The sequence below is a fragment of the Dendrobium catenatum genome, unplaced genomic scaffold, assembly GCF_001605985.2.
Source record: "Dendrobium catenatum unplaced genomic scaffold, ASM160598v2 fragScaff_scaffold_674, whole genome shotgun sequence".
Taxonomy (NCBI): Eukaryota; Viridiplantae; Streptophyta; class Magnoliopsida; order Asparagales; family Orchidaceae; genus Dendrobium; species Dendrobium catenatum.
Genome location: NW_021319136.1, coordinates 692,334 through 719,699, shown reverse-complemented (window position 1 = coordinate 719,699; position 27,366 = coordinate 692,334). Strand labels below are relative to the sequence as shown.

The window sequence follows — 27,366 nt, the reverse complement described above, 5'->3', positions numbered from 1 at the left end:
GTAGGTGCCGCACCGGGGTCCCTTCCCACCACGCGCAATAAAGGCGTGTATAGGCGGTTTTCCGGTGCGCCACGAACACCGAAGTAGAGTTTAGGCGATTCCCGCCTCGTCATAGGCGTCGGACCGGGGTCCCATCCCACCACGCGCAATAAAGGCGTGTATAGGCGGTTTTCCGGTCCGCCGCTAACTTCGAGGGCGAGAATCTGAGTTTAGGAGATTTCGTACCTTCGTAGGGTTTTGACGGTGGTGGAGGCTCGTAGATCGAGGCGGGAGAGGGCGAGCACAAATCATTTGTAATTAATTATTTAATTATAACTAAAGCATTAATTATATTTAATTATAATTAATGTTATTTAATTATAATAAATTATAATTAAAAATAATTAAACAATTAATTAGAATTAATGATAATTAACTGTTTAATTATAATTAATCTATTAATTATAATTAGTTACGACTAATTATAATCAATAATAATTAATAATAATTAATAGTTAAATATAATTAATAATAATTAACTATATTTAATTATAATTGATTATAATCTATATAATTAATAATTAATTATAATAAAAAATAATTAGTAATTTAATTATAATTAAAATTAATTGATTAATAAACTTAAAACAAATATCTCTCCCTCCCACTCTCTCTGGTTCGGCAAATCGACGGGATTTGGTCGAAGTAGCACTTGGAAGGTAGAAAGTTACCTTCACAGGCAGTGAGATCCCGTTCTTGCTTCCGATCAAATGTTGAAACTTCCGATCCGTCCAGGAAGTCAGAGCTGGCGTCGGGTTAGGGCAAAGGGAGAGGTCGGTCGAGGAAGGAGATTGGATCGGGAGCAGCGGAGAGGAGCTCGTGTGAAGTTGGATCGGAAGTGGCGACGGGTTGGGATTCGGTCGGCCAGGAGTTCGGACAAGGCTCGGGATCCGACGGGTAAGGAGGATTCGACGTTGGGCTTCAGGTAAGGTGGAACTCTCTCTATCTCCCTCTCTCTCTTTCTCTGCTCTCTCTCTCGGCTTGGTGAGATCGGGAGGAGCTTGATCGGGTTTGCGATCGGGAGAGGGAGGCGGAAGTCTGCGACGGCTGGATCTTGCGTGTGGGAGAGGAGTCGAAGGAGTAGCGAATGGGAGATGAGCAGTGGGTTCGGCTTCACTTTATAGCCGCGAATGGGGCAGCGATCGAGAACTCGTCGCAGGATTCTCGGAGAAATGATGGATTCGGCGCCGTTCGCAGACTGCTACGGGATTTCTGCGGGATTTCTGGAGGGATTTCCGGCCGGATTCGAGGATCCCATGGACAAGGTATGTACGTAGGATTTCCATTTTGCTTCTCTCTTTCGTTTCTTTTGGGTATAACATGAGGGTTAACATTTACATCAATAGAAGTTTTTTGCTTAACATTGCTCTCTAAAATTTACAAGTGCAAACTTTCTTAAGCAAGTCATTTTCGCATGGATTGTATCACATCAACGCATTTCAGATATTTCGGGTCTATTGTGCAAAGCGATGGTGAAATAGATGTGATATTATTAATATAATTCAAGTTGGATGGTTGGAGTGGAGGAATGCATCCGGCCTATTGTGTAATAAAAAAGTACCCCTCAAACTTAAAATTCTATAAGATGATGGTGAGATTTGCAATGCTTTATGGCACACTATGTTAAGAAAAGAAAAAAATTGTTAGGTGGACTTTATACTGAGAGGCAGAATGCGAAACGAGTATATACATGAATAGGTTAAAGTTGCTCCAATGGCAGATAAGATTAGAGAGAATCACCTTAGATGGTTTGGTCACATAAAACATTGGTCTTTTAATAACCCGGTTAGGAGAGTAGATGCATTAGATATGTCATATGTTAAGAAAAGTGGAGGTAGAACTAAAAAGATTTGGTTAGAAAGTATTCGAAATAATATTTTTTTATTAGATTTAAATAAGAATTTGACCCTTAAAAAGACAATGGGGAAAAAATAATTCATATAGCCGACCCCACATAGTGCGATAAAGGCTTGATATTCGTATTAATTTTTATGGGATTCAGAAGCTGTTATACTTTATTTTGAGATAATTTTAATATTGACATTATATGTTTTGGTTAAACATTTTTTATTATTAATTATAAAAGAAAATATCGTTTCAATATTGTATTATCCTTTTTTTTTATGATTTTTAGGCCCTGTATCTGAGTCATGTCGTTTTAATGTCCCGTATCTGTGTTTATGCTTTGTAGGTTATATTTTTATGTTTATGTTATGCTGTATTTGGTTTTCATGACAGTTTTTGTGCTTCATATGTAATTAAGGACGTGGATGACTTGAGATATCCGTGCTTGCATTTCATGGTTATTCTAGAAGTTCATCATCCAGACTATTTTCTATGTTGAAATTCAACTTAAAATCAAATACATCTGACATATTGCTTTTTTTTTTTTGCTTATTATTTGTAGGAAGGTCACCTATCTTAAATAAAAATGTGATGAGACATCTCAAGATGCTTACATCGTATTTTCTTCCCAGATAACTCAAACGACCAAAACAACTCACTTATGCTGCGATTTATGTTTATAAATCTAGTTTTCAGTACAGAAAATTTCAGTAAACAAATGCGCTTCCACAATGCTGCGTGCCAAAATCAGAAATTTGTTTTGATTGGTTACATCATGTTCTCTTTGCCAAAATCATTGCAGTGTTTATGTTATGATGTTTATCTGGTAAATCCTCTGAAATTTATTTCAAAGATAATAAATCATGCTCTGACTACAGATTTAAAAAGAAATGGGCATTCTTGATTGATTTGGAGTACCATGATTGCAAGGCGTGCCACAAAGATGCTGTAGTAAGAGGAAAGGCAACGCGTGTTGAATTCTTCATCTTCTGCATCATGAAGGTCGACCTGTTGCGGTGTCGAAGGCATTGAAGGTGTCCTCCTGGTTCTAAACCCAGCGACGGTATGCACTTTCCTCTTGAATTCCATTGTCTTTGCCCTTAGAGAGAAGTTCATAGTTTAGTATCTGATACCAAGAACGTCTTACACAAGTAGAACATATCACAAGCATCTATATATAAATATAGGAGATGGTGGAGAGCGTGGGGGGAATCATAGATATGGGTCAAGCTGTTGTTTTTTAATTCTTCTTCGCTCCACTTTTTAACGGAATTGGGCACTTATTTGCAATCTGGAGAAGTGGCTTGATGTCATGTCATTCTTTCTTTATATATTTTTTTTTTCTTCTAATCCCTTAATCCTTAGAATTCCACCAGCACTCAAGTATTGAACCATAGGGTGCCTATTTTAACAAATGGATTAGTTCCATCAAAACTTATTGAGCAGATTTTTAGTGCTGGAATTATCTGAGCTTATGATTTATTTGTGTTTCTTCATTTCTTGATATGTTTTGCAAGTAAATTGTGCATGATTTTGGGTTCTTTTGGTACAGCTTTTTTACTGCTTTTTAAAGCAACATTTTAGTACAAAAATTTTAATTTTTGTACTAAAAAGTTGTTTTAAGAAGCAATAAGAAAGCCGTCCCAAATGAAGCCTTTATCTGCTATACAACTATGTTGATGCATTTCTGCTACCTTGGTGAAATAAACTTATCATATTTTTATTTAGAATTATGAACTGTCAAATGAATCAAGGTGTTCACAAAGTCAAAATAATGCGTACATGTGGAATAGGGTAATTTTCTTGAATCACACCCTAATTGCATTACTTCCTGTGATTATAAATAATGATAGGATTTAGAGTGGAGTTGGTAATTCTTGTCTTTACATAATAATCTTAGCCCAGAAAAAGTAGCTCAACCTAATCTAATTACATCATTAAGCTTCTTTTAGTGTTCTGTTAAAAATGACCGACCACGTTCAAGACACACATGAATTGACTGTTGCAGATTAGCATTTGCTTAATAAAAAATTTTATATTTTGATTATGTTTGAATATTTTGGCAGTTAAATTAACAAAATAAGTAGACTTTGTCTGCACGTCGCGGTAAAAAATTGATTTATTTGACAATTGATTGGCTTCAAATAATTTCCAGTATATATATATAAACATGCAATACTGTAATATTGTTCGCCATGTTGCAAACGACTCTGTGTAATACCCACAGGGAAACAAATATTAAAACACGGGCTTTTGGCCACCAAAAGTTTTAAGTTCGGGCTATAAGGGAAAGAAATTAAAATGGTATAATGATGATGTTTTATTTGTTTTATCTTCTTAATTACCAGTTACAGAAGGGCAGAAGGCAGAAAGGTTTGCTTAAAGGTGATGAATCAGAGCCCACTTGCAACTTTTTTTGCCGAGTAAGTGGACTTCCATACCTTTCTTTCTCTAATTTCAATAAATATTGGAATAATAAGGTGGCTATCACTCAGACTCCACTGAATCAGCTTTCACTTCTTGTATACAATCCACTTATTGTTGACCTCTCATAATCTTCCTTATCATTACTTCTGGGAGTTTTTGTACTGCTTTAGTTCAATGCTTGATCGCTAGTAGTAGCTCAAATCTTTCATAAATTCACTTGGTGCGCTAATGTGATCTCTAAATCTATTGAATGGTATCTTCTTATTTTGAGTTTTTTCATGTTGTCCTTAAGGCCGATGCACACCACAAATATCATTTACTTAGTGATATTTAATACTACGAGCTTAGAATTTTACATTTTAGCCTATGAATATGGTCCCTATGACTTGACTTTCCTTGTTTTGATACTTGTGAATTTAAGTAGGCCAAGTTAGTACTAGTGATATGTAATTTTCGGGTGTTTGATTTTAGCCTGAAGTATTCTGCCTTAATGGAAAGGCTGGAATTCCCTTTTTAGTTTGTCTTAGTGTCCCAGCACAATAAGACCTAATTCCAACTTACTATGACTCATTTAAGGTGCTTTGATTTAGACTTAGACTAACAATCCAAATCTTAGTTAAGGGTAATTAGACACCTTCACTAAGTTCTCTGGCCTACTCTTACCCTGATTTGAAACAAATGATGAATAACAGGCATGAGAAAACCACAACCTAGTAGGCTAGACTGAACCTACATAATTTTTTAATAGCAAAGTTAAAGAATATAAGAATAGCATAATAGAAAGGCAAAACAGACTATGCATATAGAATCTTCAATAAGATAGTGATAAATATGTTTGAGCAACAGCTGAGAGATTCCATTATTCCACAAAATAGTTAGTAGATATTTTTATTTAGGACTTTAACATTAACTCTATTTTCATTGGACATTATTTTAGTAGAAGATATGAATTTTCATAATATTCCAGTGCACATTCGTAGGGATATGAGGTATACGCCATATTTCAAAGATTGTATCGAGACAATTGATGAAACTCACGTTGATGCACGCATACCTGTGGAGATCAAATTTTGTTTATAGGACGACATCATAAAACAACTCAAAATGCAATGGTTATTTGTGATTTTGACATCTGATTCACATTTTTCGCACCAGGATGATAAGGTCAGCTCATGATACTTGTATTTTTCAACATGTTGTGACAGATCCTAGATTTAATTTTCCTACACCTCCAAAAGGTAAAATTTATAAATACATGAATTTTATATTATTTTTTATAATATATAATCTCATATGTATTGAAATTAGTAAATTCGTTAATAGGGAAATATTACTTAGTTGATTTAGCTTATCCTCTTCAAAGAGGATATATGAAGCCTTACCCATATACAAGATATCATTACCAATTTCGTACGAGGCAGTCAACTTGTAAGGGGTCATAGGAAAATATTCAATAAGATACATTCCTCATTACAAAGTATCATTGAGTTTGCATTTGGTGTTTAGGAAAAAAATGGTGAATTCTAAGAGAGATGTCAAATTACTCATTTAAGAAACGTCTTATAGTTGTAGCTACAATGTCATTCTATAATTTTATACGAAGACATAACTCATAGGTCGATTCAAATTTTGATAAATATGATATGGATAAAAATTGTGGTTATTCAGAGTAATTAGGTGACCAAAATGTTTGCATTAATAATGATGCGTATTTGGTTGATGATGAATATGCAACTGAAATGACAGATCTTAGAGTTAATATTGCAATACAATTATATAATTTTAGTAGTTAGTAGATTTATCTTAATAATGTTAGTTAAATTTGAATAGCATACAATTGTGTTAATTTTTTTTAAAGTGGTATTGTTGCTGATGAAGGACGTCATGACTCTTATATTTTCCTTATATATTTCAATTGTGCAAATGAGATATGATGTTGAACATATGAAAATTCATCGAGAGTACCTTTGAAATGAAATATGTTGATTTCAGTTGTTTGTTATATTTGTTAGCGTTTATGTTTGTGTCATTGAGATATATTGAATTGGAGGAAACAATTATGTTTGTTATATAAATTAGTAGATGATGTGTGGTAATATTCAAAATACAATTGTAGTTTATTCAAAGTATATTGTTTATTGTTGTTTGGTACTATTATCTCAGCTCTGGTAAATATAATATAAATGTTTTGCTACAGCTTAAAAAAATTAAGAATTTGCTTATCCTAAAATTCTTTGTTGAACACTTTCTGCACAGACAAAAAACATAAAATATGTTATATGTTATTGCAAAATTAGCACTGTGCGGGTTTATAAATACACTATTCTCATCAACTTAGAAATTGTCAATAAACTTTTTGAACAAACAATTAACATAAAAAAAGTTCTAATTTTTTAAGAAGTAAGATACCAATTTATTCAAAATTTCTGACATTTTCAATTCTTCAACAACTTGAGATAGAACTTCATCACTTGGAGGCAGAACTTCAACAGGTGGAGAGAGAACTTGAACACCTGGAGACAGAACTTCCATCTTGCATTCACATATTGTTCATTGCCATGTTAGATTTGCTGGTGGTCTGGGTAAAGTCGTCTCGTATATACTTAATGTTAATAAGAGGGTAATTTTGTCTTTTATGATTAAAATACTAAAGCTTAAAACACAATGAAACAAAGTAAATTTGCTTTTAGGTTTGCATAGCATGCAAAAAATAATGTAACCAAACAATTATCAGTTTATTTAAGTAATTTTTTTTAAAACTCCATTTTTTCAATAATTATTTTTTTTATCAACTTATACGAAAGGAGTGGAGGAATCTCTCTCTCTCTCTCTCCGCTCTTGGGGGGGGGGGATTATTTTGATAAAAACTTTTTTTTTTGCAATTTGTGAATAGAAAATATAGAGAGATGAGTGTCGTAGTGCTCTTAAGAGAAAATTTAAACATGCACTTTTCACCCAGAGAACCATTAGGATACACTCTAAGATAGAATCGATGCATTTGAAATACACAGACATTCACAAAGCAGAAAATGCAGAAATGGAAACACAATGCTTATCAGATTAGATAAAGATCAGTTCAGAATAATGTTGTAGTGGATAGTATACAATACATTGACCCATCTTAAGGTGGATTAGTGGATACCTAGTTAGTTTCCATTCTTAAGTTTGAATTAATTTATACCTAGGCAAAATTGTCCTAAAACTTAGTTTAAGCTTTAAATTAATCAATCCACACAATGAATATAACCTATGATTAGTGCAATGACAATTTTACCCTCATTTCTCCTAAGGGAGGTCCAAACCTAAACTAATCCCAACATAGCCCTAAGTCAATAGTTTAAGCCCTTATTTAAAGCCAATCTCTCCAAATTAAGCCATGGCATATGGGTCCTCAGGCTCCTTAACATTGTGTAACACCAACCTAACACATGGATTAAGTTTCTTAGTTCTTAGATCAAGTCCAATCCAATGGCTAGATGAACTTGAGCTCAGTGAAGCTTATGCAATCCATTGACTTTACAAATCAAATAATAGAAGATCCCTAATTAACCTAACCATCCTAAGAAACTCCATAACAAACAAGGATAACCTATGAAACATATTTAAGCCCAACAGGGGGACCTCTAAATTCCAAACAAACTAAGAGTTGTTCTAACAAAATGCAATTACAAGTCCCCCTTATAAGTCTCTAAACGGGACTCTATAACTCCAAGTTCAAAGTCAATGTCACTAAGGGCAAATCTTTGCATCCTGATAACATAGTTAGGATGCATAGAATTTTGAACCTATTTTTGCTTTGATTTGAAATTTGCCTAGAATTTTTTAAGATTTTTTTTCACTTCTTTTAAATTACAACTTTTATGACTTTCATCCTCCCATTTCAAGTATAAGTATCCCCTCACAGTGGAGGGAAAAATATGTCTCCTCGCATTATATGCTCCAAATCTCTCTTAAGTGAGGCTTTTTGTTATCTTATATAGGTGATGTGTAATTCTCTTTCTTGACAAACTCTAGTAAAATATTATCGTGAATGGACAATGTGTGTCCTCTTATATGCTTAAATGCTTCTTCATTAACATAATGAGTTGTCTTTCATAGATGGATGTGTGGGAGAGATCCACATCTTTCAATTCATTCTTTATGGGTTATGGTTCTATCTCCTAAAAGAGGTTCAACACTTTTTTCATATAAACAGTGCATAATTCTCCATCCGTAGGCTCTAATAAAATACCATCATTAATAAATGGTTTGTATCCTCGTAAATGCTCGTTTTCTTTTCATTTAAGAGTGCTAAATCACTATACATATGAAGTTGTGAGTGACACTCAAGATTTTTAATCTCGGAGATGAAGCTCTGGTCTTTCTCTATCGTTTCATGGTCAAAAAAGAGTACTTCATTCTATATTAAACTTCAATTTTATGTCTAATAGAGGAACTTTTATTTGGTCAGGTCACAGGACGTAGCTCTACGTTCGGCCGCCAGTTCGTTCTCACTATTTACCGCGGGCCTCGACAAACCGACCCGGAACGGTCCCAGGATGGCTCGATATTTCTCGATTTTGCTAGGTATTGCTAGGTATTGATCGATTTTGCTTGGCAATAATAAATACCGAGCAAATACCGAGTAATATCGAGTTGTACCTAGTTTTTCTAGAAAAACTCGATACAACTCGGTACAACTCGGCATTTGCTCGGTATTGGTCTTCACTGAGTGGTATTTCTTGTTATTGTCATGCAATACCGAGCAAATACCGAGTAATAACTCGCAATACGCGAACATAGCATTCCCGGGTTTCGGTCCGGGTTAAGTCATCGGGCCGCGCGGTAGAGAGTAAGAGCATGTGGCGATATGTTATTGGCGGCCGAACGTAGCTCTAAGTCCGATCAGATGATGTAATAATTGTTCCTAATAGAGGGATAATAAATGTCAAAATTTGATATAACTCATAAGGTTTAAAATTTTGCAATTAGTTATTGAGGCATTTTTTATCCATGAGGTGAGGTGAGGCATAAGGTTCACAATCTAAATTGATACTAATGAATATGTTATTGATATTTTTCAAAAATATATAAAAAATAATTAGTATATAATTTTATTAAAAATTTGCAATATTCATAATAAATTAAATGTTAAAATTTAATAATTAATTTAAATTTATTTTAATTGGCAGCTGTAGCCACGCTAATCACATCCCTCATTAGTGTTGCGTTACCCCTCAGAAAACCTTTAAAGCGCGGCAGTACGGCCGCGAATTTATTGTTCGCGGAAGAGAGAGAGAGAGAGAAAAGGACACGACGACGGCGCACGAATTGACGGTCCACCCATCGATGCGCTCCACGCCCCCGCACTTTTCGACAATGCAACAGCCGATGTGACTCGTTGCGTGGACCGGCCGGTCCCACCACCCCAAAAGTATGCCACACGTCAATTTCTGCTTCGTCTGAATCCCTGCCACATCCGTGCTTCTTACCGTAAATGCCTCAGTTGCTGATTTATGACAGTCTGCGCATTCCCCATCGGGTCCCACCGCCACCGGCCGCAACCGGCACTCCACCGGACCATCCGGTACTTCCTGCGGGAGTTAGGGGACGGGGGAAGAAGTGACCAGAGAGAGCTGGTGCGGAGAATACAGACACTACTCTCTCTCTCTCTCTCTCTCGGAAGGCGACGGAAAGCCAACCTCGTTTATATTCTCTTCTGATAGCTACAGCTGTCGATCTATTTTTCAGAACTTTTTTATCGGTTTGAGATTTCTCGAGTACTTTGGCTGGGAATCTGGTTTTGGGGAGTGGCGATTTCTGAAATGGTTGGTGTCTTTTTTGCCTAAGAGAAGTATCAGGTATGATCTGGCCTTCTTCTTCTTCTTATTGTTATTGTTTTAGGAGTTTGATGTTTCTTGTGATAAGAATGGCCTGGATTTGATGTATTTGTGCGGATTGGTAGGCGGAGGGATTGTAGTTGTAATGTTCAGTAATTTTTTGGACTGTTTTCCTGTGCTAGAGTTGGATTTTAGTACCTAGAATCCAGCAGGGGAAATGAGAGTATTCTGTCAAGATGGCATTTAGTTAAATTCTAATTCTTCGGAGTTTTTGTTGATTGATTGTGGTGGGCCTGTAGAAGATACTTTGGGATTACGAACTTTGAATCCGCTGATGCGCGATTCTTAGTGTTTTAAGTAGGATGGATTTTATTTTTTGCTGTGCTTGATCCAAGATTGGGCAAGATGATAAATTCTTTTGGCAAAATGCTTTGTAAATACTAGCTTAGAATTGAGTTATTTTACCACTTGAGGTTTCTTAGTATATAGAGTTGAGTACTGTGGTTTTATTTTTTGCTGAGTATTCGTATAAATTTATTATTTTCATTCTTATCTTTCTTAAGCAGGTTTGGGTTTGAGAATGAGTTATAACAGTGTAATTTTATCCCTTTAAGAACTTTAAATTGGTCACAATGATTATTTTGATCTGTTTAGTTAAAGGAAAATTTATATGCTTAATTATATTCTACAGAAAACAAGATGTTCTGACCAAAAGATAGATGAAATGTAATCAATTGGAAAAAAACTTACGGGATCTTATAATCAGTAAACTAAAAAGAGCCATTCATGTTCTCAATTTTTTTCAACACATTTTTACTATTTTACAGTGTAGAATTTCAATCTGACAAAATATTCATTGTTCTGGTTTCAGGAAAATTTTGACAGGATTTGTGATTCAAGAATTCAAGAGTTCTTTATTATTCACTCCTGAATTTATAATGATATTATCCTTAGCGTGTGACACTCGTTTGAATGCCTATTGTTGCCTATATATTGCGTAAAACAGAATGAAACTAGAAGATTTTCCTATTTTTACTGAGATGAAAGGCGGGATTCCTTCATTTGCTGGAGTTGAAGAACTAGTTTCTGCGATGCAAAAGCAAAAAGACTCTTTACAGAAAGAGTCCAGTGAAAGAGCAGCAGAAGTGTCTGTAGGTACTAAATCCCATCATTCGTACCTTACCCGATGCTCTGATAGCACCCATGTGGAAAATAACACAAAATTCATAAAATCAAATCTGGCCTTAACTGCAAGTTCTTCAAATTCTACTTGTGTTGATGAAGTAAGGGATTGTAATTCATCAGGCTCATCTCTTGTGCTCGATTCTTGTCAAGAAAAGTTTTTTACTGTGTCATGCCTTGCAGTAGAATCGGATCATGAAAGAACTTACAGTTTTCACACAGCCTTCCAATGGGATGATAATATACAGGATTCTGCAGCTGGTGATGTCCAAGTTGGTTCTCTCGAGATAGAGAAGGAAACAAACATGATGGAAGGTTACAAATGTACCTCCCTTCAAAAAGGAACTTTTGATCATTCATCATCTTCTACACTATCTACTTCCATGCCTCTAGAGGAGGGCTTGGTTGATAGAGAGGGTGAATTGTCTGGTTTGATGAATGTGGAATACCAAGAAAAAAGCCCTCAATGTCAGATCTCAGAATCTTTCAAAACCTCCGACGAAACAAGTAGTGACAGTCAAGAGATTGCTGTTCATGTGAACCTAAAGGCAAGCTTGCCCGCCGAGTCACCAAACCCTGTTGATTCTCATCTATTGGGCCTTGAGGATGAAGAGATGGATGCATTGGAGGTTGCTAGGCAAGTTGCCATAGATGTGGAACTTGAAGTTATTGGATATAAAGAACATTTTAGCAACTCCCCTGATGACTCTTGTGGAGAAGCAACTGGTGCCCAAAGTCCTGATTTGGCTGATGGCATTAAGTATAAACCAGGAATTGATCCTGGAAATTTTTTACCCAGTGAACACTCTTCCAAATATGTATTCAGCCGGAAGAGTGAGTTGCAACTTTCAGAAGGCTTTATTGATGATCAAATGGCACAAAAGGAAGTTTCAGAATCACCAAGAATGATGCCAGCTGCTAAAGAACAGGATTTGAATGTAGAGAATAGCCAGTACAGATTTGATCTGAATGAGGACATCTACAAAGGGGAAATAGAGTGCTCAGCCAGTCCCATTTCTACTGGCACGGCCAAACTTTCAACGCCTATAGTTGTGTTTGCTTCAAAAGGAGTTCCGAGATTGCCAGTTTTGTCAATTCAATTTGGAACTGAATCAGGATGGAAGGGCTATTCTTCCACCAGTGCATTTCAGCCCATATCTCCTCGAAAAACACCAAGGATTGTGAAGTTGCCTGGCCCAAAGCAAAAGCTGAACTTTCTTGAAATTGATTTGAATGTGAATGGCATTGTTGATACAGCATTGTTAAGACAAATTCCTGTCTCCTCAAGCCATCCTCCAAGGGAATCTGCCATAAAAGTTAGCTCAAGAAATGTGGAGAAGCTGAAATTAGATCTTAACCGCATTGGGGATGAGGATGAAGCAGTTAAATTCTCACTGAACTACGGACTCCAGCTTCATGATGTGGATCACAGCTTCTCTGCTGCTTCCTCTTCTTGCTCAAAACAACATTACACGAGGGATTTCAACTTGAATGACAATCCAACCATCCTCTTCGATGGAGATGCATCATCTTTCCATGGCAAATCAACTTCTAAGCATTTTCCTGTAGATAGAAAGCTTTGCAAGGGTCAAGCACAACAGGAACCTTTCCTCAACAATGGAGCTGCCAAACCTCCGATCAGTCCTGCTTATGGATGCAATATCTTACAGGCCGGAGCTGCGATCGCCGTGCCGCCAACTTTTCTCTGCAAACCAGGAAGCATACCATACATGGTTGATTCCAGAGGTGCCGCTCTGATACCTCAGGTGACTGGAATGAGCAACATTAAAAGGCAAGTACCAGTTGTTATGGATGTGCCTGGAGCTCCTGTGGGATTAAGTGGATTCTTTCCTACTGTAACTCGGCTGGCGCCATGTGAGACCGGAAGAAGAAATGTGGATGCAAATTTCAACCATCTGCTCATACACAATGGTAAACCAGAAGAAAAACTGAGAAATTCTTTTCAGCTTTCTAGTTTGGGGAAAGTTCTTAAAAGGAAAGAACCAGAAAGTAGTCTGGAAGGACGTTTTCCACTTGGATTTAGACAAATGCCTTTCTGGAAGTAGGTCTTATATCTTCATATTGATGCCTTGAGGGATCTTAAATGCGTTTGGTTGTAGGATTCGCCATTATTTTGGATGGGAAAAGGTAGCCATGGGAGAATGGCAGTTCATAAATAATAGCTCGTTTGAGACGGTTTTTTTATTGCTTCTTAAAGCATCTTTTTAGTACAAAATTTTTAATTTTTGTATTAGAATACTATTTTAAGCAGCAGTAAAAAAGACGTCCCAAACGAAGCTTACGTTCCAAACGAAGCTTACGGCTATTTATAGATAGGTTAACTATAAGCAATTGTCTCTACCAGAAAATTTTAGTAATTGATGATTTGTTTCTCATGTAAGCAAATTATTGGTGATGGAAGCTTTTTTATTGTACATCATTGGTCGATTAAGTTCTTTAACATTTTCTTCTTAGTTATTTAGTAAAAAAAAAAAAAAAAAAAATTCTTCTGAGTTTCTACCAGAAAATTTAGTAATTGATCATATTGTTTCTCATGTAAGCAAATTATTGGTGATGGATGCTTTTTTATTGTACATTGGTCGATTAAGTTCTTTAACATTTTCTTCTTAGTTATTTAGGCTTTGATGAGTTAAACTATTTTCTTTTTTTATTATTATTATTAGCTTTTTCAGCCTACAATAAAAAATATTGCAACACTGATCTCAAAAAGAGATGCACTATATAGAAGAAAAGGTAAAGGTTAGATCCATAATGGGGAGAAAGAATAGAGAGCAACTTATTAACTGAGAAATTCATGTATTTATTCTAATTGTCTTCTCTTTCATTTTATATTATATTTTTTTTTAAAGAAATTTTAAAATATCAAAATAAAATGTCAAGTTTACTCACGAAAAAATTCAAATAAATTTATATTTATCTCAAATTTATCTATTTTAAATTTTATGCATAATTTATTAATATTATATGATAATTCTATCCCAACAAAGATACACAATCTTTATTAAGTATCCTTGATTGCAACGGTAAATATTTCTGGAGCTTGGATTTTTTTTTTTTTATATTGGAGTAAGATTAAATGAATTAAAAAAAATTTTAAATCTTTCTCATTAGAGCTTGAGACTGACATTGATGTTTAAAATCTTTTTATCATCAATATAAAAAGATATAATATATGATAAAAAATTTATAATTGAGATCCTTAGTTTTTGATATTCTTCTTACATATTAATTATAGTTTCTCCCTCCAATTTTTTATATTTTAAAGTTGCCATACAATCATTTCTTTATCAATATTTATTAAAGATATATCTTTTCAATATAAGTAAATATAAAATCATTTAACCTAAAGTTATAATTTTGCATTATCAATTAGTTGTTAATTAGGCGGTAATTAAGCATCCAATGGAGGCCCATGCCCCAACGTAAATTCGCCCCTCCCACACGTTATCTTATTATTTACATTGCTAGCATATGACCTCGACAATCATCGATATTCTATGTCATGTAAGTACCGAAAGTGTCGATTTTAGCTTCTTTAGGCTACAACAATTTTGTTGTCTTGCTTCACATGAAGCTTGTCCGCCTCCAACAACGATGTTGTTGCTATCATATTAGAAGTCGTGGCTGGACTTATTGCGAATGTAACGATATTCCTCCCCTTTCGCATGCTTCTTTGACTAAATCCGCCAAATGTCTGATTTTATGAAATCTTGGATTAGGGCTAAAATGTCGAAAACACCGTGAAGTTGAGCGTGGACTTTCCATGAGATTTAACCGTGTTTTTTGGTGTTTGGCAAGATTTAGCTCAAATATTTTCTAAATTTAGCCTAAATCCTGCATCGACTATGATCAACAGAATGTACAAAATTAAAGTATTGAACCTCTCAAATAGGAAGTTTTATTTGGTCCGGTCGACCGAATGAGAGAAACATTCGGTCGCAAAAAAAACTCGGTACACCTCGATATAGCGGGATTTTGCCTGCGACCGGATGTTTCTCTGCATCCGGTGGAGGACGTAATAATTGCTCCTCAAATAGGCCCTTGGATGCATGCATGATGCTATTTAAGTAGGATTTTGAAAATCCTCTAAATCCGAATTTACTAAATTTTTAGATGGTGAAATCCTAAAAATTGTTTGGTAAAAAATATGTTAAATGGACAAATCCTATAAGGCTGTTTGACAATGCTATTCAAATTTATAACATTTAACAAATATGATATTTTTGTTTCAAATATAATTTACTTATTAGTTTTAATTTTAATTAACAACAATAAGTTATATGAATACTATAATTAAGGTGTTATTTTAACAAGTATTTTACAAATAAGTTATTTTTATAAGTATTTTAACGCTAATTACAATGATAATGATCTAATTAGAATTTAAAAGAATTAATCATTTAATAACTATTTTTACTAATTATTTCATTATTTTTTATAAATTGTTTTAATAAAACTTAACTGCTAAAAAAACTTATAATTATATAATAATTTAATTAAATATTCCATTATTATTTATTTAATATTTACATTATTAATCTCCTAATTAAATATTTATATTTTAAATTATTTTAATTAAGCTAATTAAATTAATTAATGTTTAATTAAGAAATTAAGAATATATCTAATCCCGCGGGCTGGCTCTTCAGTTCGTTCGCATGAAGTTCCCGCTTCGGCTTTGCTGGTTCGCGCGGGGTAGAGCTTCGAGCGAGTCCATTGCGATTGACTATCTAGGGTTTGCTTTTCCTATTCTGCATTTATTCGTTGCTGTTCTGCTTCTCGTGAAGTAGGGTTCTGAAAGAGTCCAAGCTTCTTCGCTTCCTCCGCCGTCGTTGATCCTGAAGGTAACGAAATTTCTCCCCATTCACGCGCTTCTTCGGTCAGGTTTCTTTTCCCTCGCGCCAGAAATGTGTTAAATCCGCCGAACCGAAGGAAGGATTTCGTAAATCCGGGATTTAGCTCTGAAAGAGGGAATTTTCCGTCACCGCGGCTTAGATTTACCGTGAGATATAGTTTTGCATTTTTTTGGCCGCTTGACTGGATTTAGCGCAAATCCGCCCCAAATCTAGCCTGAAGGTCCGTTTGCTATTGGATTGGGTTTACTTTAGTGGAAGCTTGTCCTCGTCCGTGGCTAATTGGCAAACATGTATTCACCTATGAGTCCTCTGTGGTTTTCGGGAGATTATCTATGTGCGATTGGACCTGCTCCCTTTTTCTTCTTTACTGCTGTCTGAGCAATGTTATTATTATTTTTTTTTTTCGTGGAAGCTTGTCGTTCTCCCTCTGGATGGCACATTTCAGTGTGCAACCAGGTAGAGCGCTTCGGCTTCATTCGGCTTACCTCTGTGATGGCATGCTCAGAGCCCATTTTCCCTTGTCTCATGCCCTTTTTTTTCACACTGCACTGTATTTTAATATTTTTCGTGCTGCTGGTTGTCATGCATGAAGGTGGAGGCGCTGGAAATGATGCGAGGAACCAGCTCAAGACCCAAGCTGTCGCCGTTGTTTCCTGCCTGACATATATCAGAGAACAAAACCGGCATCTCAAGGAATGGCTATGGAAGCTACGAGATGTCATTGATGACGTAGATGATGTGCTCGATGAGCTTGAGTACAGGAAGCATAAGATGCAGCTGGCCTAAAACGTGGAGGAAACAAGGGTGTGTTCCATTATGAACTCCATAAAGAAACGATTTGTGGAAATTGCCATGGGATAGGTTTTCTGGTATGCATGTGATTGGGATGCAAAACCTAGCTCAATGGCACCATTAACAGCACAGATGGATCATTTATATCTAATTCACTGAGTATAAGCTGGAAATTCTCCGTGTTCTCCTTTTTTTGTAGCTCTCTGAAAGATATCGGATGGGGGCTATCTCAAAATTTCAAGTTTCTTAGTGTTTCAAGTCTTACTATTTCATCAACCAAAAGAAGATATGTGATTTGGATAGGAAATGACCTCTAATGTTTGGGCGGAATAGATTTTAAAATGCTGGAACAGTGGCTAATGTCTTGTTGCTTGTTCAAAACTTTCCACGCAGTGTTATCTATCTCCAATTTCTTGAGCTTAGGAGTAAAAGAGTAAAACTCTTGCAAATTTCAGAAGTTCATATGATTTATTACCAAATTTTACATTGCAAATTGTTAGTTTTACGCCATTGTTTAAAATTATATAATATGAGACTCGCCTTGAGGCCCGCCGCTGCGCAATTCCAATTGAAGCCTCTTTTTTTAAGAGATTCAAACGTAACTTCAATGATTCTATTCACATCAAAGTTGATCGAAACACAAAGCAGCATTTTATGATTAAATTCCTTTATGATTAAGGCTTCATAGACATGTTGCAAGAGAGATGTAGTTTCCATAACACCATGGCCCACTATAGGTAGAAGAGAAATGTTGATTTACATAGTAGTTTGATATTCATTTGATGACTTCCTCAACCACAACATAAATATCTCCTCTTTGCCTCGACCAACCTGATAATTTTTAGGCAAGGATTGTGTTTCACATGTTTCATACTACTCAAGATGCTGCTCCTATGTTGTGCTTTTTAAGAAGGGAAACTCTTGCAAATTTGGGCATTCATCTAGGCATAGTAATATAAGGTGGTGGTGAGGCTTGCAGTGTTTTATGGTGGATAATGTTGGCCATTAAGAGAAGCATAATATTAATTTAAGTGTTGTAGAGATGAGGATGCTCAGGTGGATGAGTGGCTTTACTCGTATAGACATGATACGAAATGAGCATATACGTGAAAAGGTTGGAGTAACTCTAGTGGAAGATAAGATTAGAGAGAGTCGCCTTAGATGGTTTGGTCATATAAAACAGCAGCCTTCCGATGAACTGAATGACATATTTTTTCTCTTCTCTATATGTTTTTTTGTATGTTATATATGGAGGGAACTGAATGACAGGAAATATGGCCATCTCTTCTCTTTTACTTCTTCTATTTTAAGCATAATGCGTTGTCATATGGCTGCAAGAATGGGGAGGTCGTGAGTTTCTTATCCTCTTTTGTACAATTCTAGCAACACAACTTCTATTGGCTATTTGTTTCCAATGTTGGTTTCTGATAAATGTTGGGCGTCTTTTGTGTTTGTGAGTTTTTCCTCTATGTTTTTCTCTGGTGGCTGGGTTTGGTTCATCCTCCTTGTGGGTTACTTCATACGGTTGAAATTTTTCTGAGATGGCTTTTGGCTGCTTGTGCCTCTTTTTGAATTTGATGGCTGCTTCCTTATTCATGGATTGATTTTTTGAGAGGACTATGAGTCATATGACCCTAGGGGTTCTCTAGGATGGCCTTTCTTCTGCTATGCTTTTCTAAATATGCCAAGAGAAATAAATGATTCAATGATTTGATCAAATAATCAGAAAGAAAAGAAAAACAATAGTATGATTTGAGAAGAAGTAGCAGGATCCACTCAAACACTATAGTGGAAATGTATTGAATTATGAGTAGACAACAAGCATCTTTATTATGGTTGTTTCATTGTCTCTGCTTATGAAAGGTCAAGACGAGTGTGGTTTTAAGTGTTCTTGGCAACCTAGATCCCCTATTCTATGGGTCTACTGTGATGTGAAACGTACATGCGATGGAGTTACTTTAAGAATCTTGGCAACCTAGATCCCCTATTCTATGGGTCTACTGCCTTCTTCTAATGCCAGTTTATTTGTCTCTTTATGTTTACTCTGAGCCCTGTTTTTTTTATGACCTTTTATTTTCTTAAACTTTGGTTTGAGTCTTATGTTTTTTTTTTCCCTTTTTTTTGGGACAATAAGGCCATTTAAGGCAAAATCACACACACAACGCATACACAAAGACTCGAACCCATGATCCCTTAGTTGGAAGCCTAAACTCTCAACCAATAGGACGAAGTGAGCTGTGTTTGAGTCTTCAGTTATACTTGTCAACTTCTATATATATATGATGGCAATTCATGTTTTCACATGTATCTTTTGTCATTTATTATAGTTTACTGAGCCAAGGCTCTGTAAATGCTGAGAACTTCTTTCAGTCGACTACTCTAGGATGGTTGCTGAGCGAAAATAACCAGACAGTAGGCTGGAAGGACACTCTTGGATTTAAACAAATGCGTTCCTGTAAGTAGATCTTTTCCTAACTTCAAATCCCTATACCCTAAACTTATATTGATGTGAGGCTACTGATGGCTTGAGGGATCCTAAATGATTGTGGTTGTAGGATTCACCATTGTATTGGAAAGATGGAAAAGTTAGTAAAGGGAGAAAGCTAGTTTAGAATGATGCTATTTATACATAAGTTTAACTGAAGTGATTTCCACTACCAGAAAAAAAATTAGGCCTGTTTGTTTACCCATAATTTTTTTATCATTTAAGCAAATTATTATTGGGGGAAACTTTTTGACTGTACATTGGTTGTCTATGTTATTTAGCATTTTCTTGTTAATTATATAGGTTTACAAGTTAAATGATAGTTTTTGTGTAAAAAAGTAAATTCAATAAATAGTATAGCATTAATATGTAAAAGAATTGGTTGTGTTGAATTATATTCATGAACTTTTCCATTATGATAGGATATTGACTAGATTTGACATGCATAGGAAACTATAATTGTTAAGGACATTTAATTTGTTGAATCCCTTGAGCCTTTTCATTTCCTGATTTTAGTGCTGCAAAGAAATTTTGAGTATGAATTATTTGTCTTCTGAAGGTCTCATGAACTGCTTTATTTTTTTCATTACTCGAGTTTGCCATGCAATTTTGTGTCAAACATAAGAGTAATTCATTTGGCATTCCTAGAGTTGGTCACATTCATTTTCAACTTTCAGTGTTTTGTGATATTTGCCCTCAAACAAAATTTTTCTTGTTCATATTGTTAGATATGGTAACTCATTTTTACGTTTAATAATTTAAATTAATCTTTTTGGATGAGTTGGTTCAACTGAGTTTTAAATTTATTCACAATTAAGTTGTTTTTTATTTGGCAAGCAGAAGCTCAAGCCTTCACCGTAACCTCAAGCAACAACAACAACAACAAGTGAATAAAAATAATAATAATAATAAAAGCTTTATTGAATATTTTTCTGCTTTTGCTGGCAAGCTTCCCTATCTTCTAATAAATTGTTGACATTAAACTTCAAAGGACCTCACATGCAGAAATACATAGTTGTCTGCCACTTAATATTCTTGCTTTTTCACAAAGCTTCAAATGCATGTCAAAATTTGCGGTCCGCAAGCATCATTAATTGACATTAACCACAATTAAGTGGAGTTTGTGCTAAACAAATTAATTGAAACATGATTTTCACAAATAATTTCGAACATGAGCTAGACTCTAATGAATAAATTTTAGGAGCCAAGCACAAACAAACAATGAGTTCACTCATGTTAGGATCATTTACAACCCTAAAGCCCATTTATTCATTTTAATATTGATTAATTGATTTTCTCCTTCTACTTTTATATTTACCAACATTCTTTTAAAAACTTTCCTCAACATTTAAAATAACATTTAAATCATAAATTCTCAAAGAATCATCCCCGTGCACATCCGTTTCTTCCCCAACATCCCAATTTGCTGATGAATCACAGTAGCTAACCAACCACGTTGATCCACACCAATATCCTTTGATTTAAATTCCAAATGTGCTAGCAACACATCATTATCAACAAGGGAAATGAGAACATAAATTAATCAAGGAAAGTATCAACTCCAGTTGTTGAAACTCTATAAAATTTCTGCACAGCCTCCAGTAGCTTCAAGCTGGGATCAATTTTGAGAGCACGTTTGCCAATTTTGACAAGTCTTTTCTTCATGGATTTCATGATGGAACGCACCCTTCTCAGCTTCTTATTTTTCAAACAGCAAACACTCCACTTAATTGTGGTTAATGCCAATTAATGATGCTTGCGGAATGCAAATTTTGACGTGCTTTTGGAGCTTTGTGAAAAAGCAAGAATATTAAGTGGTAGACAACTGTCTTTCTGCATGTGACATCCTTTGGTCTTTAATGTCTGCAATTAATTGGAAGATAGGGAAGCTTGCAAGCAAAAATAGAAAAATATTCAATAAAGCTTTTTATTATTATTATTTTTATTTACTTGCTTGGTGTTACGGTGAAGGCTTGAGCTTGCACTTGCCAAATAAAAAACAACTTAATTATGATGAAATTTTAAACTCAGTTGAGCCAACTCATCTATAAGATTAATTTAGAGTATTAAACGACATGTAAAGGATATTTTTCATAATGGTCTGTTATACTAATCTCAACATGGCTTTGAGTATCTGAAAGATCAAGTCTTGTGCTGCAGATTCTTTTGTGAGCTGGTCAAAAGTGATTTTTTTCTTGTCCTCTCTCAGCCTAGAGAAATTATTTGGTGCCGAGTCCGGATGTAGCTCTGCGTTCTAACCCTCCCTTCTCAACTTATTGGATATATTGCTTCTAATTTTATTGGACGCGATGCTCGAAGTGTATGGTTCTAATTTTGGGGTTATGGCTGGTGGTGAATTAAGGATGGAAGATGGAGGTGAGCTGCATTTTTGTTTATATGATGCTCTCTTAGCATTGATGTTATTATTATTATTATTATTATTTTGAAAGCTTGTTGCTCTCCCCCTGGATGGCACATTGGATCCCTTCTCTGCCCTCCCCTTACGATCAGTGTGCAACCGGGGAGAGTGCCTTTGCTCTCTTGCCATATTCTTGATAGCCTTTGGCGACGACCTGATCATTTCCGAGAGCATTTATGTCACTTCATACCACACTGTATTTTTCCAAAAGATCCCACCCTGAAGAGCTGGAGGCATTGCCCCTCGACCTCTATTTTTTTATATCCTTATTCGTTGTACGCATTAGAGATATGTCGAGGGTAAGGGGGCAGCGCTTGCGGGGTTTGACCTGCAATGATATTTTTGGATTTTCGTTACTATTTCACTTTGTATTTGGTTCATCATTCCTTAACAATAACATCTCTACATAATGTGTTTAATTATGTTGGGGCAATTTCCTAAAGACTATAGTATTTTAAAACTTTTAGGAGGGGCAATTGCCTAAAAACCCTTGTTATATAGACTAATTTGGGAGATTCCCCGTGCTTATAGTGGATCCGCCCCTGTTCATGTACAAAGTAGTTCCAGACATTTTAGGAGCTAATTAGATAAAATCTCAATTCATTTTTAGGCAGCCCAACAGATCATTTTTAGGCGAGGGTATTGTTTCACGTGTGCTGTACAACTCAAGCTGGTGTCCTGTTCTATATTTTCTAAAATGTGAAGGAAATTACCAACATCAGCTGACATGTTGGGAACAATTTGGAGAGCACGTTTGACGGTTTTAACAAGTTTTTTTTTCAAGCGTGTTATGATGGAACGCTCCTTTGTTTGCTTCTTGGGTTTTTTCAACTGTTTTATATGCTTCATGTACTCAAACTTATTGAGCAAATTATCTTCCTCTTAAGAGATGCCATAACCATTCTTGGAGAGCTGGTTTTCTGTCGCTGATCGGTGCTTGGCTGCAAGCAAAGGCAACAGCTTGGATCTTGGGGTGGATGTCTCTCAGCCTTTGTAGCTTCTATTTTCGTGCCGGTCTGCCATTTGACTTGATCTTGCAGGTACTCAATGCTGGTTTTGATGATCTTTCCAAGGACAAATCTGTGAAGTTCCTCGACACAATGTTCCCTTGTTCTAAGGACAAATCCATGAGGTTCCTCTATCCACATAACTTGGCACAACAAACTTTCATGGCATCTATCACATTTTCAAGGTTTATTCTTAATGGGTGAGCTCATTTATATGTTTAGTTCCCCAATTTTGTTTGTGTGCTGGATATCCGCTAGGACAAAAATTTTCTAACTCTATCGCCGTGTATATTCTAGCCCGTAACAATTATGATGGCAATTCATGTTTTCGCATGTATCTTTTTTCATTTATTATAGTTTACTATGCCAAGGCTCTGTAAATGCTGAGAAATTTCAGTCGACTACTCTGGGAAGGTTGCTAAGCGGAAATAACCAGACAGTAGGCTGGAAGGACACACTTGGATTTAAACAAATGCGCTCCTAGAAGTAGATCTTATTCTAACTTCAAATCCCTATACCCTAAACTTATATTTATATGAGTCTATTGATGCCTTGAGAGATCCTAAATGATTGTGGTTGTAGGATTCACCATTGTATTGGAAGGATGGAAAAGTTAGTCTCGGGATATTGCTGGTTTAGAATGATGTTATTTATACATTGGTTAACTGAAGTGATTGCCACAACAGAAAAAAAAATAAGGCCTGTTTGTTTACGGATAAATTTTTTTATCATTTAAGCAAATTATTGTTGGGGCAAACTTTTTGATTGTACATTGGTTGTCTAAGTTCTTTAGCATCTTCTTGTTAGTTATATAGGTTTACAAGTTCAATGATAGTTTTTTGTGTAAAAATGTAAATTAAATAAATTGTATAGCATTAATATATAGAAGAGTTGCTATCATAATCAGTTAGATAAGCTGTAGTGCAGTTTATCTTTGATGTATATTTAGGAGTTTGGTTACTATTGGAATATTACTGCAAGCTTTACCGGTTTGGAGTTGGCTATTATTCAGTTATTGAGCATGTAGGGAACAATCCCTGCCAACAGTCTGATAAATTAGCTCAACTTGTCCTTGGACTTGTTCGTGTTTGAGGTTGTAATGTTAACCTTACTCTTAGTTTATCATTTTCTACAGGTTGTTACTACCAACAAATAGGAAGCTCGAATGGGCATTCGAGGGATCAACCTCCTATGGGTTGGCAAACTGTTTATGAAGAAACCATTATGAAAAACGAGGAAGGGAGTTTTATTTTTGTTGCATTCATTTCAGCCTATTCTTACACAGCTTCTCATTGCACAAGATCAACATGCTTAATTAGCTTCTTTATTCTTACCTTTAATTTGGTTGTGTTGAATTATATTCATGAACTTTTCCATTATGATAGGATATTGGCTAGATTTGACATCCATTGGAAACTATAATTGTTAAGGGCATTTAATTTGTTGAGCTCCTTAAGCCTTTTCATTTCCTGATTTTAGTGCTGCAAAGAAATTTTGAGTAGGAATTATGTGGCTTCTGAAGGTCCCATCAACTGCTTTATTGTTTTCATTACTTGAGTTTGCCATGCCATTTTGTGTCAAACATAAGGGTAATTCATTTGGCATTCCTAGATTTGGTCACGTTCATTTGCAACTTTCAGTGTTTTGTGATATCTTTCCTCAAACAAAATTTTTCTTGTTCATATTGTTAGATACAGCAACTCATTTTTACTTATGAATTGCGTACAGTACAGTTTATGCTCGGAGAAACCTAATATCCTTTTCTGTATTGCTGGCATTCGGTGGGTATATCGAGCTGGAAATCTGTGTTTGGCAGATGGGTGTTGCCTCTTGTGTTATTATTGTTGGGAAGAAAATCACACAATAAAATAAACAAGAGAGGAAAATAGCGGAAAGGAATATCAAGATTTGACGTGAAAAAATACTAAACCACACTACACTAAGAAATTCAATGTAAAAATTGGGAGAAATTGTACTTTTCTCACACTCGCTCATATCTCTCTTAGTTCTACACTCAAAATAGATTGATTTTATGAGCTGTGTTTATGAGGGAAAGTGTTTTTGTTTATTCTTGGAATGGTTCTTTTACTTCAGGCTGTGAGTATCATTTCTGTAAGTTATACATATTCACAGTAGTTGGAGTCTCATGTGACAGTTTTCAATGGATATGAACGACCAAATTAAATTGAACAGAAAAAATAAATTTTCTGTTTAGGAGGGGAGAAGAAAACTTATCAAGCATCGTGGCACCGGTGGTCGACCAAGGGGGCAAACCCTAAGCATCCTTCTCTTGTTTTTGGTCAGCTGTTTTTCAAGTTCCATGTACTCCGTTAACTCTGGATGAAATCCCCAAATTGTTAGACGTTCCAAAGAGGGAGGAAGGTTTGGTAATTCCCGAAGCATAGAAGCATGACCAATAGATAGTTTCTGAAGTGAAGATAAGCTTTCCAAGGAGGAAGGGAGAGACTGTAAGGATTTCAGCTTCCCAAATTGCAGCTCAGAAAGAGAAAACCTAACTTTCAGAAACCACTGCCTCGCCTCATTTGGAAATGAAACCAGCTCATCATTATCCATGATTCTCACTTTCTCAGCTCTTTTAAGGAGGCGATGCTCTCAGTCTTAAGATGGAATTGATTGAATTCCCACCCAATAAATTGCTTTCTAGAACTTCCCTCCAACGCCTTTCATCCAAGTCAAGAGAATTTAGAACACCACCAATGACCTTAGCTGCCAAAGGAGATCTTGAAAGCTTTTTTAACTATATCTCGAGCAATGACTCTTAAATTTTTATGATCATCAGGGTGGTTCTGTACACGAGCAAATGCATGAGAGTTAAGGAGCTACAAACACTCATCTTTCTGTAGGCCCTCTAATTTAACTATTTCCTTCTTTTTTTTAATTACCTTTCAAAACATCAGTGCAATTGAGTCCGTTTGAGTTGTTATCAAAATCTTACTACCAAAACCCCCAGAAGCTAGAGGGGCGAGCACATCCTCCCATTTGCTTTTATCCTTTTCCTCATCCTCCCAATTATCATCCAGCACAAGTAAGAACTTTTGGGACATAATCTCAGTCCGAAGACTATTTTGAAGTGCATCAAGTGTGTCACAACAAGGCCTCTCCATCTTAAGAGATTGCAATATATCTACAATGACTTTCTTCACATCAAAATTGTTGGAAACACAAACCCACATTTTAAGATCAAATTCCTTTGTAATTTCATCTTTATAAACATGTTGCAAGAGAGTTGTCTTCCCCATACCACCATGGCCTACTATAGATAGAAGAGAAATGTTTCTGTACAAATCAGTTCCATTAACAAGAGCTTGATGTTCGTGATTTGATGGATTCCTCAGCCACTCCATAACAAGCTCCTTCTCCTTGCCTCAACCAATCATGAGATCATTTTTAGGCAAGGATCCCGTTTCACGAGATGAAGGAAAGTATCAACACAAGTTGTTGAAATTTGAAACTTTATCAAGTTTCTGCACAGCCTCCTCCAGTTACTATTAGATATGCTCTGTATTTTAAGGCTTTACATTGGAAGGGAAAGGATCTGGTTTTTGAACGGTTCGGATTTCTTCGATAATTTCATTTTTGGTTGTTTTGCTGCTTGGACTATGATGACCGTAGCCAACCGGACGTCATCTCTCGCGTGGCTTTTGTTTTTCCTGACGTCCTCTCAACGATTCCTGAATTTTGGCTTCCCAGTTTGTCCCATCTTGCCTCCAGCGAGGGCCCATGCGCTAACCATCGCCCTGATTTGGCTGGCCCTGCGGCAACCTGGGCAATTTTGAGCTGCTCGACGTTTCAGTGGTTGGCTACACCCTGAGTTTTTGTGGACCCTTTTTGTTGGTTTCTCCCGGGGTTTGGTTTTTTGATTTTTGTTCATTCTCCCCTGTTTTTGGAGTTTTTTTGGCTGCTTTTATTTGGTCACTTGTAATTGATTTTTGATTTTCTTTAATTTACGGGCTAAACCCCAAAATTTCCCCAAAAAAAAAGGTGGGATCAATTTTGGGAGCACGTTTGCCAATTTCGACAAGTCTTTTCTTCATGGATTTCATGATGGAACACACCCTTCTTTGCTTATTGTTTTTCAAGTAGCAAACACTCCACTTAATTGTGTTTAATGTCAATTAATGATGCTTGTGGACTACAAATTTTGACGTGCTTTTGGAGCTTTGTGAAAAAGCAAGAATATTAAGTGGCAGACAATTATCTTTCTGATTTTGCATGTGACGTCCTTTGGACTTTAATGTCGTCAATTCATTAGAAGATAAGGAAGCTTGCCAGCAAAAGCAGAAAAATATTCAATAAAACTTTATTATTATTGATACGACATCACAAAAATATCTTGATCGGGTACGAATCTCGAGGCAAAAGCTACTTGGAAACTTCAAAGATTAATTTTGGGAGCACCCGAACTCCGATTTCAGCGAGCTTACAGTCAAACTGAGCGTCTCGGAAATACGAA

At 35.8% G+C, this 27,366-nt stretch overlaps 3 protein-coding genes across 16 annotated transcripts in view; 2 read left to right on the top strand and 1 right to left on the bottom strand.

Moving 5' to 3' along the window:
- Positions 1–2,946, bottom strand: part of LOC110114670 (histidine kinase 1) — a 32,852-nt gene extending 29,906 nt beyond the window's left edge. Inside the window, exon 1 of the mRNA XM_020847621.2 lies at positions 2,803–2,946. Coding sequence (XP_020703280.2) covers positions 2,803–2,913 — 111 coding nt within the window. The 5' untranslated portion in view covers positions 2,914–2,946. The remainder of the gene's footprint in view (positions 1–2,802) is intronic.
- Positions 2,810–13,773, top strand: LOC110114668. Of its 3 annotated transcripts, XM_020847619.2 has the most exons (3): positions 2,812–2,947; positions 4,233–4,307; positions 11,002–13,773. In XM_020847619.2, the coding sequence occupies exon 3, from the start codon at positions 11,138–11,140 to the stop codon at positions 13,376–13,378; it is 2,241 nt and encodes a 746-aa protein (XP_020703278.1). In that variant the 5' UTR covers positions 2,812–2,947; positions 4,233–4,307; positions 11,002–11,137; the 3' UTR covers positions 13,379–13,773. The 3 variants fall into 3 exon arrangements, with proteins under 3 accessions (XP_020703279.1, XP_020703278.1, XP_020703277.1); XM_020847620.2 differs by lacking the exon at positions 4,233–4,307 and having other exon boundaries at positions 2,810–2,947; XM_020847618.2 differs by lacking the exons at positions 2,812–2,947; positions 4,233–4,307 and adding an exon at positions 9,577–10,151.
- Positions 13,774–15,996: 2,223 nt separating this feature from the next.
- On the top strand, positions 15,997–24,339 carry LOC110114671. 12 transcript variants are annotated; one of them, XR_003701107.1, is made up of 5 exons: positions 15,997–16,177; positions 19,352–19,436; positions 21,676–21,842; positions 22,775–23,092; positions 24,028–24,339. XR_003701107.1 is itself a non-coding variant. In XM_028695793.1 (3 exons), exons 1-3 carry the CDS (start codon positions 21,837–21,839, stop codon positions 24,104–24,106), a joined length of 252 nt encoding a protein of 83 aa, XP_028551626.1. In that variant the 5' UTR covers positions 20,491–21,836; the 3' UTR covers positions 24,107–24,339. The 12 variants fall into 12 exon arrangements, 1 of the variants encoding a protein (XP_028551626.1); XR_003701110.1 differs by lacking the exons at positions 19,352–19,436; positions 21,676–21,842 and having other exon boundaries at positions 22,775–22,858; positions 22,926–23,092; XR_003701106.1 differs by lacking the exon at positions 19,352–19,436.
- The last annotated feature ends 3,027 nt before the right edge of the window (positions 24,340–27,366 follow it).